The sequence below is a fragment of the Chiloscyllium punctatum genome, chromosome 3, assembly GCF_047496795.1.
Source record: "Chiloscyllium punctatum isolate Juve2018m chromosome 3, sChiPun1.3, whole genome shotgun sequence".
Taxonomy (NCBI): Eukaryota; Metazoa; Chordata; class Chondrichthyes; order Orectolobiformes; family Hemiscylliidae; genus Chiloscyllium; species Chiloscyllium punctatum.
In genome coordinates, this window is record NC_092741.1 from 33,592,132 (window position 1) to 33,608,408 (window position 16,277).

Below are 16,277 nucleotides of genomic sequence, written 5' to 3' on the forward strand. Positions count from 1 at the left end.
CCCAGGATGATGCTGGATTTGGAAAGTTTGGGTCATAAAGGAGACTGGATAGGCTGGGACTTTTTTCACTGGAGTGTAGGAGGTTGAGAGGTGATTTTATAGAAGGATCTAAAATAATGAGGGGTATATATCAAGTTGATGGTAATTGTCTTTTCCTAGGATGGGGGTTTCGAGACTGGGGACACATTTTTAAGGTGAGAGGAAAAGGATGTTAAAAAGATATAAGGCAAATTTTTTTGCACAGGATGGTTTGCATGTGGAATGAACTTCATGAGGTGGATTTGGGTACAATTAGAATATTTAAAAGATATTTAGATAAATACATAAATAAGAAAGATTTGAAGGGATATGGGCTAGGATCAGGCAGGTGGGACCAGTTTAGTTTGGGATCACGTTCAGCATGGAGTGGTTGGTCCGAGGGGTCTGTTTTTATGATGTATGACTCTGATTCTATGAATGGCAATTGAAGTAGTAGTTTCCATTGTCATTGGATTTGTTTTAAGGGTGACCAAGTTAGAGCATACTGGAATGTTCACGAACTTGTATCTGTCAGCCTTCTAGGTTTTTTGTGCAGATGAGAATATATCTTGTTTAGCTGGTTGTAAAATCCTGAAATGTGTTTACAATCTAACTCTGGTACGCAGTAGGTGGGAACTTGAATATAGTTGCTCAAGTATCCAACTATTTATCTATATTTTAATTTGCCTCGAAACCTCTCTTCAGATTTTGGATGAATCAAATGTCGTTCCTCCCAAATGTAAGATGCTTGGACTAAGCAATGATTGTGAACAGTGTCCAAGTATTATAGCCTGGAGTGGCTTTGAGGTTTGTTTGTTTAAGGGTCATCAAGGATGGACAGACCTGGCAGCTTAATGTTCCTGGATGTAGATGCTATAGGAAGGATTGAAAGGGAGGCAAGAGAAGGGGGAGTGTCATTTTTGGTTAAGGAGAAGATTACAACTGATATTCCTGGGAGATCATCCACTGATGTTATGAGTGGAATGTAAAAATAAACGATTTGTAATATAGGCTGCCCAATGGTCAGCATGAAATTGAGAAGCAAATTTGTAAGGAGATCTCATATTTCTAAGAAAAATAGGGTGTAATGGTAGGAGATTTTAACTTTCCAAACATACTGTGACTACCATATTGTTAAGGGCTTGGATGGGGAGGAATTTAAGTGCGAACAAGAAAACTCTTATTCAATGTGGAATATCTGCTAGAGAAGGAACAATACTTGACCTGTTGGGAAATAAGGCATGGCATGTGACGGAGGTGCTGGTGGGGGAACATTTTGGGGCAATTGATCATAATTGTATTAGTTTTAAGATAGTTGTGGAAAAAGATTAAATTGATCAAACAGTTAAGGTTCTAAATTGGAGTAAGGCCAATTTTGATACTAGACAGGAACTTTCAAAGGTTGATTGTGGGAGGCTATTCACAGGTAATAGGACAGTTGAGAATGGGAGGTCTTGAAAAATGTGGTAACGAGAGTTCAGAGACACATGTTCCTGTTAGTGTGAAGGGCAAGACTGGTAGGTGCAAGGAACGCTAGATGACTAGAGAAATTGAGGCTCTGGTCAGGAAAACAATAGCAAATATCAGGTATAGACAGCTGGGATCGAGTGACAGCTGGAAGAGTATAAAGGCAGGAATAAATGCAAGAGCGAAACCAAGAGGGCAAAAAGGGGACATGAAATAGCTTTGGAAGAAGAGTTCAGGAGAATATCCGTTTATCTGCCTTACCTGTCAGGCCTCTTGCATTGAAGTAAATGCAGTTCAATTTATCAGTCTTACCTCATCCTTTGCAAGCTCAGTCTGCCTTGACTATTAGAATTGGTCCCCAGCCACTCTTCTCAATAGTGCTTAAAGTTACCCCATGCTCTGCAACAAGTTTTTAGCAAATTTCTCCTGTTGAATGATTCTCTGTTACAAACCCATGGTTGTGATTGAATTAGTGATGGCTGTTGGTTCTCATTTCAGATGTTAAACACCACCGAATCCCACATTTGTCTGGTAAGAGACATACAAATGACGGTGGCAATCTCAACGGAAACAGCTGTAACAAAGGTAAGCAAGAGGTCGTCACCCGAAATGTCTGCTTAATTCTTCAGTCGTTATTTGTTTAGTAAAATGTTTTTAGTGCTTCGAAGCATTTGCAAATGAAGATAATTTTCTGAAGAATTGTGGTGCATTCTAGCTGGTGACAGCTTTTTTATATTCCTTTCCAGTAAAAAAAATCTTTCCACTTTCCTGTGGTGACAAGAAGTTAAACTGGTGATTAAATATGAGAATTGAGATGTTTATTATATTTAGTCAAGCAAAAGAAAATCCTGAAAACAACCTAAATTGTGTGTAGAAAATGTGTACTTCTGACTAGTTACCTGAAGCGGTATGTGGTTTTATTGGGTATATATAGGTTGTAAGATCATTAGCTGTGCAGAAACTGTCCTACCAGGTTCACAATGAACTAATAGCCTATTTTATCTTGTAGGTTAAAACTCCAATTGTAACTTCTGGAGTTGAGGTGTTAGCACCTGGTATCCCTGGACATAGTACAAGCATCAAGCCTGCATTGACCAAATCAAGAAAAAGTGAAGATAAGAGGAGGAAGGACACCGAAAATGAGGTACTGATACCTGTCCAAGTGTTCACTGATAGTTTCGATTCCCTTTGTTATATCAATCATCTTTGTAGAACTATACCTTAAAAACATGGTGTCAGTCTTTTTTTTTGCTTGGAAGTGTGTTAGCGTGGATTTATATAAGTGCCTGGTTCAATCTGAAATTCAAAACGAATCTAAAATTATACTTTTCTGTCTAATTTGAGACTGCAGCAGAATTTTAATCCATCTGTAAAGTAAATTACAAGGTTTGGAGGTTTAGTGAGAAATGAACATTCAAATCTGATTTTTTTGATTAGTACAAATTAGAACTTTGCTCTATTACTTACTTTGTTAATTCAAAGCATCTTAAACCAAGAAGGATTATTTATCGCAAATTGCAGAGTCAGGGTTCCAAAAACACTATTTAGCTTTTCAGTGTAAACAGAATTACAGCTGCACTGTGCAGAAAGAAATTTGTGGCACTATACAAGGGTGACTGTGCTATGTTCTTCTGTGTTTTTTCAGAGTATTGAGGAACGTCTGTGTGCCATGGATATTGATGTGATGAAAATGAGAAGTAAATCTGGCCTTCCACAGACTGACAGCTTTGCAGTGTTACTTGTACAAGGGCTGGAAAGTAGTGACTCATCTATTCTAAATGTAAGACATCTCTATTATGTGTACAATTGTTTCACAACAATTTGGAGATCATCTGCATGATAAGTTCCATGCAGTTTTACCAATTGAACATTTTGCTAGAATTATGTAGAATCTACAGTGAAACAATGTCTTTACACATCAGATTCAGTCTTGATCTTTATGCCCGATGTCAGCGTCCCACAAACTGCCATGTTTTTAAATCTAAAATCAGAACTTTATCGTTTATTTTCCCTATCTTAACCAGTTTATCTTGAAATACATCTGTTATTTGTTTCAATTCGGTATTCTTAAATACAATTTTATCAAGTCACCTCTCAACCTTGTACGGTGTATTCAATCTTTCCAGATTAGTATAACTCTTGATTTGATTTTTTTCTTCATTCATGGGAATTGGACTTTACTGGTTTGGCCAGCGTTTATTACCCATTCGTAATTGCCCAAAGGGTAGTTAAGCATCATTGACATTGCTGTGGGTCTGGAATCACATGTAGACCAGACAAGGTATGGATGGCAGTTTCCTTCCCTCGTGGGCGTTAGTGAACCAGACAGTTGGCAATTCATTCTTGGTTGTCATTCGATTCTTAGTTTGAGATTTTCATTGAATTCAAATTCTATCATCTGCTGTGGTGGGGTTTGAATCTGGGTCCTCAGAGCGTTATCTGGGTGTCTGGATTAACTGTTCAGCGACCATTTCACCAGGCCATCACCTCTCTCAAATTATGCTAATAGGTTGATGTGTTCCATATTCTTTTATAGCATGTTGGGTGAAAGAGTATCCTTATTTAAGGGAAGGTATTATTTCATTGGAGGAATTCAGCGAAGGTTCATAGAATGATCCCCAGTATTGGAGAGATTGCCTTTAAGGAAATGCCTAGCAGGCTGGGACTCTATTTATTGGAATTTTTAAAAATATGGACGGTTATCCCTTTGAAACAATTCTTAAGGGTTTTGACAGGAAAAATGCTGAGAGTGTGTTTACCATTCTTGGGAGTCAAGGACCAGAGGGCATAGTCTCAGAATTAAGGTGTGCCAATTTAAGATGGAGATCAATTTCTTTACGTTTGAGTCTTTGGAAGTCCTTGCCACAGAGAACTCTGGTGGCCGAGTGCTTATGTATTAGATTAGATTCCCTACGGTGTGGGCGCAGGCCTTTCGGCCCAACAAGTCCAAACTGACCCTCCGAAGAGCAACCCACCCAGACCCATTCCCCTATATTTACCCCTGACTAATGCACCTAACACTACGGGCAGTTTAGCATGGCCAATTCACATAATCTGCGAATCTTTGGGAGGAAACCGGAGCACCCGGAGGAAACCCACGCAGACACAGGGAAAATGTGCAAACTCCACACAGACAGTTGCCCGAGGCTAGCAATTTCTAGCAATCTCTTTTTGTTTCCAGTATAAATTCCTTAAATGTGTGCCATGCTTATAAAGGCAAGTGTCCCATACGGCTTTTTTAACCATACTTTTAACTTGTCTTGCCTTCAGGGATCTGTGGACAGTCAGTCACCTAACGATCCTTCTATTCCTCTGAGCTTCCTAGTGTTCTGCCATTCATTGAGTGCTCTCTTATTTTTTTACTTCCTCCAAAGTGTATCGTGTCTCACTTGCAGTTATGTTCTGTCTGCCGCTAACTTAACCTGCAATCTTTTTCCTCACTCAGTGCCTGCCCAATCTTTGTGTCATTTACAAGCTTACTAATTCTTATTCTTTGCCTTCTGTGCTTCCACAAGCGTGTGCTCTCTTCCACCCCCTCACCCCTGCCTCTCTCCCTTCCCACCCCCATCCCCTGCATTCTCGTCTTTATTGTTTATATACATCAAAACCAATAAGAGATGCAAGTGGTCACTATGTTAACAAAAACATTGCTGGAGAAACTGGTCTGGTAGCGTCTGTGGGAAGAAAGCAGAGTTAATGTTCTGAGTCCAGTGACTCCTCTGAAAATACAACATCCCTGTGTTTCTTTGACTTTGAGAAGTAGCATGATGAGCAAAAGTTAAATGAGGGAGAAGAAAAGGAAAATTAGACAACAGAAATTATTTAACAAAAGGTCTACTATTTTATTTTACTTATGTTTGTGTGAGAATGTGCTAATATTCTTTCGCATTTGGCATTAAAATTTCTTTATTTTTGTGAATGTTCTTTAAATTGTTGTAATACTGATCCTCCAAAATTAGTTTAAATTTAATGTATTGTTTTTAGTTTCAAGACTGACTATTATGTTGATCATAATTTGGAGATGTCGGTGTTGGACTGGTTTGTACAAAGTTAAAAATCACACAACACCAGGTTATAGTCTGGTTTAATTAGAAGTACACTAGTTTTTGGAGCGACGCTCTTCATCACCTGATGAAGGAGCGTCGCTCTGAAAGCTAGTGTGCTTCCAATTAAACCTGTTGGATTATAACCTGGTGTTGTGTGATTTTCAACTTTATTATGTTAATGTTTTTCTGACACTGACTTAAAAGGTGCTTGCATCGCATTGCACCTTTCCAAGCATATGCAATTGTTCCTGATTGGGTAAATAATGAATGGAAAGGCCATTAATGACTATGTTGTATTTAGTAATCTAGCATCTGTAAAAGATATTCTACCTGTATTAATAATGTACCCCACAAATAAAACTGCTTACAAAATTTTTTGAAGTTCGCCTGTCGTGGACCAAGTTATACCACTAGATGGCACCTGTTCTTTTAATCAGCTAATGGTGAGGGAGAAATTGTAAAGTGCCAAATCAAGTGAATTTCAAATAAACTTGTCTGCACAAGGTATGAAAACAATTAACAAGACTATCAACCATTAAAATAGAAAATAGTTACTGTAATAACATAGGAAATCCAACTGGAAAGGAACATAAATAGAAATTGCTTGAAAATTCCAACATCTGTGGAGAGAAATCAGTTAATGTTTAAGTCCAGTGACCTTTAAGAATTTTTTATTGTTGAGCATGGAAATAGAGCCATCAGTCATGACGTACATTAGCTAGTTTCAGCCTGAGGCAGACATTTCTGTTGACCCATTCCTGTTTTGGGTGTTAACATTTCTGAACAAATTGATGATAAAATGCTATGAGCACACTTCTAGAGTAGGTGTGGCTTGAACATAGGCTCTCCTATTACAGCGGTGGAGAAACTACCACTGCACCACAAGAACCTCTAATGGGTCTGCTGTATATTTTTAATCTGCCTGTCTGATGTGTTATGACATAGCTCTGGGATAGGTGGGATGTGAGCCCAGTCATCTGGCTTAGGAGGTAGAGACACTTTCACTGCAGCTCAAGAACCTCATTAGGTGTGTTTTATAATATTTTCTAATCAAATTAATCTGTTCAAAGATGTTGTTATGCACCTCTGGAGTTGGTGGGACTTGAAATCCAGTCTATCTACCACTGAATCCCAAGAGCCCATTGTGCTCCTTTTAAAAAGTTTTTGATATTTTCTATTGAGTCTCTTTATATTTTTTAATACATCTGTTTAGAGATGTTACAACAGGTGGGACCCAGGCTTCCTGGCCCCTTAAGCCTGCTTATGTTTTATATCCAGAACAGTTTTGCTCCCTATTATGGAATCACTGAGATATTTTCTTTTTAACTGCTAACCCCTGGCAGTAATCACCCATGTAGCCAATTAGATATTTACATACAAAGCCTGTTATTGCCTGGGTCTGCTTCATATACATTTTCTAATCAACCCGTTGGGAGGCATTATTAAGCACTTCTGGGGCAGGTGTGGACTTTAACCTGAGCCTCCTCGTGTAGGGGCAAGACCTTTACCACTGTACCACATGAGCTGTCTGAGTCTGCTTTTTCTAAAAGTGGGATAAGCATTTTGGAACTACCACCAATTGGCAGTGCAAATCAAGATACTTGAACTCAGGCCTACTAGCTCAGAGTCAGGATAATATCGCTGCACTACAACAGCCCCTCTGGATCTGCTTTATGCGTATTTTTTATCAACCTGTTCAGATATGTCATGACATCTCATGGGCAGATGGCACGTGAATCATGGTAAGGGCACTATTGCTGAATCACAAGAGCCCTTCTGGGTCTGCTACATTTTTTTTTCAATCTGTATTATCCAGTCAACCTATTCAGATGTTGTCACACATTGCTGGAGCAAGTTGGACCAGAACCCAGGCCTCCTGGCTCAAGGGGAGGGACACCAGCACTGTACCACAGCAGCCCTTCAAAATGTGTGACAAACTGCAATACACCGTGAAAGTTGAATTCTCTGCATTAGTAAGTTAGGATCTCTGCTAGCTATCTGGAGATATTCTCCCAGCTCATTGCACACTTCTGGAGCAGAATTGGGCTTGAATCAGGAGCCTCTTGGCTCACCAGTGCACCACAAGATCCCCCTGGGTCTAGTTATATATTTTTCTCATGAAACTGCTGAGAGGTCAGGATACATCTCTCGAGCAGATGGGACATGAAATCCAAGCTTCCTATTCTCCAAGGGTCCACAAGTTTTGGTTTGAAGCCTTGTTTTCTTGAAAAAGATGAACTTCAAGGGGGCATAAGATTGGTAGGCAATTGGCAAACAAAATGGAATACAGAGAATTAGTTCAGTTTTGTGAGAAGAATGAGGAGAGATGAAATAAATTAAAGGGTACAACTCAAAAGTGTGCAGAAGCAGAGGAACCTGGGAGTCAATGTGCACCTATCATTAAAAGTGATAGAACAGGTTGAAAAAGTGATTAATAAACCATATGTGATCATGAGCGTCATAAATAGGGGCAAAAAAAAACGAGAAAGCTATGGTAAATCTGTATCAAACACTAGTTGAATCAGTTGAAATCTCCGTTTTCTGTGCACACACTTCGGGAAGGATGTGAAGGTACTGGAGAGGGTGCATGAAAAGATTCATGAGAATAGTTCCAGAGATCATCAACATGAGTTACATGTAAAAATTAGAAAAGGTGAGGTTGCTCTCAGAGAAGAGAAAATTTGATGATCGGAATAGTAAGGGGCTCAGACCTGAGGCGAAGCTGTTCCAGTTGGTGGAGCAATCTAATTAGAAGACACTGTTTAAAATGATTGACAAAGGAAGAACGATGATGGGCTAGGGTATTAGTACACTGCTTGAATACAGTGGAGGTAGAATCATTTGAATATATTCAGAAGGGAATTTTACAAAGAATGAATGTGAAGAGCTATGGGTAAAATGTGGGAGAGTAGGACTAGCTGAATTACTTTTTGCAAATGTTAGGCTAAATTACCTTCTGTGCTGTGTAACCATCCTATAATTCAAAATACATAGCATGGGAAGATGATGTATGGAGAGGTAAAAGAACCAAGGGAGAAGCTGGGGCAAAGAGTAGATCCTATTATCCATTGTCTGAGTGCTACTGCCTTTTTTGAACTTGCATAGAAGATGCAAAACCTCCCTTTTGTATCACCTTTCTTAGTTTCACCAGAAAAGTGACTTTATCAGTTTTACAATAAAAACCAAATTCTAGGAAGCATCAGCAAATTTAGCAGCATTTGTGATGATTTATTTGTCTTTCATGGACTGGAGAAGCGTGAATTGATTGTCAGGATGTGGGGCTAGTGAATCTATAATATAACAAATGCCCAAATTATGACACTGACCCATCAATCTTTCTGCTCAAGTCCCATTTGAGAATATATGATCTCGTTTTGAGCTCCTATGAAATAATGGAGATATGCATTTTCTCGGGTGCTATCCTTCATTAATCCAAGGATTTATTTGTCTATTTTGATGACTCAGGTGGCAACTCACGTCTCATGATGGTTACTGCAGAGATTTCCTGGAACTTTGGCTTTTTTTTCCTGACAACCAAGACATCATTCAGTGAGGATCAGTTGGCCTGAATATGTCAATGCCAGTTGACTGTTTCTAAGTCATTGAGTAAATTTAATAGCTTTGTTGACTTTGACGCACTATAAAGTGTGGACGACTGCAAAAGTTGGTAATTTTAACAGACTTTTTCTTTTTTTCTTTGCCAGAAAGTACTGCAGACAAAGAAGGATTCCTTGATAAAGGCCACTATTGCCAGGTTACCTGTTGCTGCAGTAGTTCCACTGCTTCAAGAGGTAAGGTTTCAGGAGCGGAGCTGATAACGTCAGCAGGTAGCAACAAAAATGACATGACATTTGTATTACAGTTTTAGCATCATCAAAATATCCCAGGGTAATTCATAGACTTTGAGTTGGACACCTGACATTGAAGGTGGCCAAATTGTTGGAAAGAATTTCTTGTTCAGGATTTGCATTCATTTGGAAAGGCAAAGGCTGACTCGGGATGGTCAACATGGCTTTGTGCGTGGGAAGTAATGTCTCACTAACTTTGAGTTTTTGAAGATGTAACAAAGAGGATAGATGAGGGCAGAGTGGTGGCCCTGATCTGTATGGACTTCAGTAAGGCATTTGACAAGGTTCCCCATGGGAGACTGGTTAGCAAGGTTAGATCACATGTAATACAGGGAGAACTAGCCATTTGAATACAGAACTGGCTTGAAGGTAGAAGGCTGAGGGTGGCGGAAAGTTGCTTTTCAGACTGGAGGCCTGTGACCAGTGGTGTGTTACAGGGATTGGTGCTAGATTGACTGCTTTTCGTCATTTATAAGAATAATTTGGATGTGAACATAGGAGGTATAGTTAGTAAGTTTGCAGATGACACCAAAAGTGGAGGTGTAGTGGACAGCAAAGATTACAAAAGGATCTTGATCAGATGAGCCATAGGACCAAGGAATGGCCGATGGAGTTTAATTTAGATAAACGGGCGATGCTGCCTTTTGGAAAGGCAAATCAGGGCCAGACATAGACTTAATGGTCAGGTCTTGGGGAGTGTTGCTGAATAAAGGGCCCTTTGAGTGCAGGTTCAAAGCTCCTTTAAAGTGGAGTTGCAAAAATACAGTATAGTGAAGCTGGCATTTGATATGCTTTCCTTTACTTGTGCATTAAGTATTGGAGTTGGGAGGTCATGTGGCTGTATAGGACATTGGTTAGGTCACTTGTGGAATACTGGTCTCCCTGCTATAAGAAGAGTGTTGTGAAACTTGAAGGGTTCAGAAAAGATTTACAAAGATGTTGCCAGGTTTGGAGGGTTTGAATCATAGGAAGAGGCTGAATAGGCTGGGGCTGTTTTCCCTGGAGTGACGGAGGCTGAGTGGTGACCTCATAGAGGTTGTGTGGATGGGGATGGACAAGGATGCACAGTTGGGGGAGCGGGGTTGGGGGCAGAGTGGCAGCAGATGGGGCAAGTGTTGGACGGGGGTGGGGCTGGGGGTGGGTTGGGGTGCGGGGTGGGAGCAGACAGGGGGGTAGCGTTGGACGTGGTTGGGGGCGGGGGGTCTCGGGTGCAGTGTGCTTTTGCCTAGTCTCCTGGACGGGGAGCAGACTTCACATAAAACTCCACTCCGAGGAAATCATTTAACCGAATAATCAATTACCCGAATAAAATAGTGCCCGCTCATCTCGTTCAGATAATGGAGGTTCCTCTATTTTCAAAACCTTTTGGATTCTCCTGAACACTATTTGCCAAAGTTATCTCGTATCCCCTTTTCCTCCTGATTTCCCTCTTAAGTGTACTCCTGCCTTTATGCATTTTTAAGGATTCACTCAATCTCTCCAGTCTGTACGTGTCATATGCTTTTCCTTAACCAAAGCCTCAATTTCTCTCATCATTCAGCACTCCCTACAGCTACCAGCCTTGCCTTTCACCCTACCAGTAATATACTGTCTCCGGACTCTCGTTATTTCATTTCTGATGGCTTCCCATTTTCTAGCTGTTCCTTTACCTGTGAACTTCTGGCCCCAATCAGATTTTGAAAGTTCTTGCCTAATACCATCAAAATTAGCCCTCCTCTGATTTAGAACTTCAACTTTTAGATCTGGACTATCCTTTTTCATTATTTTAAAACTCATAGAATTATGGTCGCTGGCCCCAGAATGCTCCCCCACTGACACCTCAGTCACTTGCCCTGCCTTATATCCCAAGAGTATGTCAAGGTTTGCACCTCTGTAGTAGGTACATCCACATACTGACTCAGAAAATTGTCTTCTACACACTTAACAAATTCCTCTCCATCTAAACCCTTCACACTATGGCAGTCCCAGTCTATCTGGAAAGTTAACATCCCCTACCATAACCACTCTATTACTCTTACAGATAACTGCGATCTCCTTACAAATTTATTTTGTTATAGCTCATGATAATGATACTCCGGAACATTTTACATTGCATGATAATTTGCTACAAAATTTACCAGTATAGTTTGACCATGTCAGCAATAAATAGCCATTGCTATATTGATGTTGTAATGCCACTGGCATTGATCTTATTCTCAAATTTTACTGTGAAATCATGTTCTGACAAATAATGGAAATTTTACGTGTAATATTACTTATGCGTTTTGGAAGCTGTATGCACCTATCATGCCACCCTCACTAGCCTCATTCCCCAAAATCAAATCGACTTAAGTATTGTATGCTGTAAGTTTAAAAATAACTGGTGTTTCAATGTGGACAGGTGTGTACAAGAAATCTTTAAATATCCATACTGGGAACTGATTAGATCAGTTTCAGGTTGGTCAGGTCTTGACCTTGTTTAGTTTTCTCTTTCCCTCCATTTTGAGAAAGTGCTTGAGTTTCATCCCTACACCTCAGGAATAATGGAATTGAATGAAATCTTGAAGTGACACATTTGTGTTCTAATATGGTATTGTGTTCAGTAGCTTTATTTATAAAATATTTTTTCTCTCCAGATCACAAAGCGGTTACAAGGTCACCCATCCAGGTGAGGTTCAGATTTAGTGGTGATTTCTTTTTAAACAATGCAATGTGGAATGAGAAATTCTTTTAACATAACCTTTATTACTGATTTTACCCTCTGCCAAACACTAAGCTTGCTCCAAGACACTGAAATCCACTGTTATGCCTGTCAAAGATAAAACAGCTCAGGTCTGTTTCATGGATCTGATTTGTTGATGTGACCAATTTGAATTTCTTATACTGGGAAATGTTATGTACAAATATAAGACTTGAGAGCAGAAGGCAACCATTTTGTCTGTTCTACCATTCAATCATATCATATAGCTGATTTGGTTGTATCCTTATCTCCACTCCTGCCTACATCCTGTAAACCTCCCTTAAACCCAGCCTCCACTCCCTTACAGGGAAGAGAGTTACGCATGCTAACGACCCTGAGAGAGGAAAACACGTTCTCCTCACGTCTGCCTTAAAAGGGAGATCCCTTCATTGTTAAATCATGTCCCCTAGTTTTAGTCTTCAACAATGAGAGAACATCCTCCTATTATGTAACGTGTCAAATTCCCTCAGAACTTCATGTTTCAATAAGGTCACTTCTCATGCTTCCAAACCCTAATGGGTATGGGTCTTCATAAGGCCTTCATCCCATGAGTATGTTAAATGATCTTCCCTGAACTACACCAGATCTGGACACGATACCCCAGACTGGAGATTGGCAAACGTGGTGCCACTGTTTAGAAAGGGTGGTAAGGACAAACCAAGGAATTATAGACCAGTGAGCCTGACCTCGGTGGTGGGCAAGTTGTTGGAGGGAATCCTGAGGGGCAGGATGTACACATTTTTGGAAAGGCAAGGACTGATTAGGGATAGTCAGCATGGCTGTGCGCGTGGAAAATCATGTCTCACAAACTTGATTTTGTTTTTTGAAGAAGTAACAAAGAAGATTGATGAGGGCAGAGCAGTAGATGTGATCTATATAGACTTCAGTAAGGCATTCAACAAGGTTCCCCATGGGAGATTGATTAGCAAGGTTAGATCTCATAGAATACAGGGAGAACTAACCATTTGGATACAGAACTGGCTCAAAGATAGAAGACAGTGTGGTGGTGGAGGGTTGTTTCCCAGATTGGAGGCCTGTGACCAGTGGATTGCCACAAGGATCAAGGCCGGGTCCTCTACTTTTTGTCATTTACATAAACAATTTGGATGCAAGCATAAGAGAGGTACAGTTAGTAAGTTTGCAGATGACACCAAAATTGGAGGTGTAGTGGACAGCGAAGAGGGTTACCTCCGATTACAGCAGGATCTTGACCAGATAGGCCAATGGACTGAGAAGTGGCTGATGGAGTTTAATTCAGATAAATGCGAGGTGCTGCATTTTGAGCAAGCAAATCTTAGCAGGACTTATACACTTAATGGTAAGGTCCTAGGGAGTGTTCCTGAACAAAGGGACCTTGGAGTGCAGGTTCATAGCTCCTTGAAAGTGGAGTCGCAGGTAGATAGGATAGTGAAGAAGACTTTTGATACAGGGGTTGGGAGGTCATGTTGCGGCTGTACAGGACATTGGTTAGGCCACTGTTGGAATATTGCGTGCAGTTCTGGTCTCCTTCCTATTGGAAAGATGTTGTGAAACTTGAAAGGGTTCAGAAAAGATTTAAAAGAAACGTTGCCAGGGTTGGAGGATTTGAGCTATAAGGAGAGGCTGAACAGGCTGGGACTGTTTTCCCTGGAGCGCGGAGGCTGAGAAGTGACCTTATAGAGGTTTACAAAATTGAGTGGCATGATTAGGGTAAGTAGGCAAAGTCTTTTCCCTGGGGTCAGGCAGTCCAGATCTACAGGGCATAAGTTTAGGGTTAGATGGGAAAGATATAAAAGAGACCTAAGGCCAACCTTTTCACAGAGGGTGGTACGGATATGGAATGAGCTGCCAGAGGAAATGGTGGAGGCTGGTACAATTGCATCATTTAAGAGGAATTTGGATGGGTATATGAATAGGAAGGGTTTGGAGGGATATGGGCCAGGTGCTGGCAGATGGGACTAGATTGGATTGGGATATCTGGTCGGCATGGACGGGTTGGACCGAAGGGTCTGTTTCCATGCTGTACATCTCTAAGACTCTATACGGTCTCAGCAATGCCCTTTACAGCTGCAGTAAACTTCCCTACTTTTATATTCCATTTCCCTTGCAATAAATATCCACATTGCATTCACTTGCCTTTCCTGTGTGCTAATTTCCTGATTTGTGTATCAGGAGACCCAGATTCCCCATACCATTGTGTTCAACAAACTTCTTTGTAAATAAAAAATCAGTAGTATATTCTTTCTGCCAAAGTGGACAATATCACGTTTACTTATGCTGTACTACTTTCTGCCAAATTTTTGCCCACTTACTCAACCTATTTCTCACGTTGCAGACTGCTTACATCCTTTTGACAACTTACTCCCCTGCCTATTTTGAATTAATTTGCAATTTTAGCTACAATATATTTGATTACCTTATTCATGTCATTAGTATAGATTGTAAATCGTTGAGATCTCAGCTCTGTGGCACTCTACTAGTTATACCTTGCCAACTCAAAAAAGACCCCTTTCACCCTAGTCTTCGATTCCTGTTAATCAGCCCTTTGTCCATGCTAATGTGCTTTTACCTTGTGCAGCAGTTTGATATTGCACTTTATCAAATGCCTTTTGAAAATTCAAATATGCAACTTCTACTGGGTTTCCCTATCCACTTTTACAAAGGCTGGGGTTTTCCTTTCACAAAGCCATGTTGGTTCTGCTTGAGCACATGGTGTTTTTCAAAGTATTTTGCTGTAATCTCCTTAGTAAAGGACTTTAGCGCCTTTTCTATAACAGATGTTAGACAAACTGGCCTATAGTTTCCTGCTCTTTGACACCCTTCTTTCATGAATAAAGATTGGAAAATAGCGAATGTTGCTGAGGGCAATTCTGCTTTCAAGTCAAAACTGTGTGGTTTACACATATTTTACAGATGATGAACTTTCATCTGCCTGCTGTCCTTGTTGGTGATGAGGTTATAAGTTTGGAAGGTACTACTGAAGGAGCCTTGTTGAGGTGTTTCAAGTAATTTAGTTGATGGTGGACATTGCAAATATGGTGTGCCAGTCACGGTGATGAGATATCTATCAAAGGCTACTTTGTCCTGGATTATGTCATTTTTTTGTAGGAATTGTGCTTATCCAAGCAAATCTTCGTTCATACTGCTGTTGAAAGTAGTCAGGCTGAGGAGAGCCTGGGATAAGCTAATCACTGCAAAAGTCATAACCCCTTGGACTTTTATAGTTTATATTTATATGACTGGTCCAATTCAGTCTCTGATCAGTGGTAAATCCCAGATTTACCCACTAATAGTGATGTCAGTGAATATCAGAAGAGTTAGTGAATTTTTTTTTGGAGATGGTAATTTTTTTGACACTTCTGCAGTGTGATACTTGTCAGCTCGAGTCTTGCTGTTGTCCATGGCCATTTTGCGTGGGCATTGCTTCATAATCTAATTACAAATAGATCTGATTGCGGATATTACAAGCTGCCAGTGCACTTTGCAAAGTCCATTGACTGGTTACATATTGTCCGTGGTGGGGGTGGTGTGAGAGGAGCTATATTTAGGAATTCCAGTCTAATCTATGGCTCTTTTAAAATAAGATTATAGTGCCAGAGTAATACTGGAATGCTTTTTGCTGCTATACTAAATGCTTCTTCTGAGCTTTTTCTGTTTATTCCATAGAGGGAGCTATTGAGTCAGCTCCAGTTTTTTTAGTTTAGCTAGAAAAGAAAGCCTAAAGATTTTGAAGCATTGAGACCTAACTTGTATTCACCCTGCTACTTGTAAATTGTAATAATTTTTTGTAAACGTTTGGTGTACCTGTAATGACTTTTGTTCATTTATATGTAGTGCGTCACTAATGGTCAAGTGGCTAAAAACAGTCTTCACTCTGCATGCTTCCTATCTATCTACAGTAAGTAATATTGTTTGTTTTGCTCAGTTGTAAGTTAAATATTACATTTGGTGTCTCAAGGGTTTTAAAACTTGGATTCAAGCTAAAACCAAAGATGATTGCCAATTAAAGGTGAGGGTTGGAGGAACAAAGTAGCATCTGTTGACAGACCTGAAGCACATCACTGTGGCTTTCTGGTTCCTTAATGTTAAGATGCAAGATCAATTTCTTTGCGCTTTCTGCCTGCTCTCCTCGTAGCAGTTTGGATTGAATAGAGGAAAACACAATGTGTAGTATCTTTAAGTGCATAGCTGTATCTTGTT

General features: G+C 40.1%; 1 protein-coding gene and 1 non-coding gene across 2 annotated transcripts in view; both read left to right on the forward strand.

Annotated features, from left to right (window-relative positions):
* wdr43 (WD repeat domain 43) overlaps positions 1–16,277 on the forward strand; it is a 58,964-nt gene that overhangs the window by 32,347 nt on the left and 10,340 nt on the right. Inside the window, exons 9-14 of the mRNA XM_072551374.1 lie at positions 1,984–2,070; positions 2,495–2,629; positions 3,131–3,265; positions 9,236–9,322; positions 11,995–12,026; positions 15,912–15,975. Coding sequence (XP_072407475.1) covers positions 1,984–2,070; positions 2,495–2,629; positions 3,131–3,265; positions 9,236–9,322; positions 11,995–12,026; positions 15,912–15,975 — 540 coding nt within the window. The remainder of the gene's footprint in view (positions 1–1,983; positions 2,071–2,494; positions 2,630–3,130; positions 3,266–9,235; positions 9,323–11,994; positions 12,027–15,911; positions 15,976–16,277) is intronic.
* Positions 16,108–16,241, forward strand: LOC140473197 (small nucleolar RNA SNORA31). The gene has a single exon (XR_011958162.1). It is a non-coding gene; the product is annotated as a small nucleolar RNA SNORA31 (small nucleolar RNA).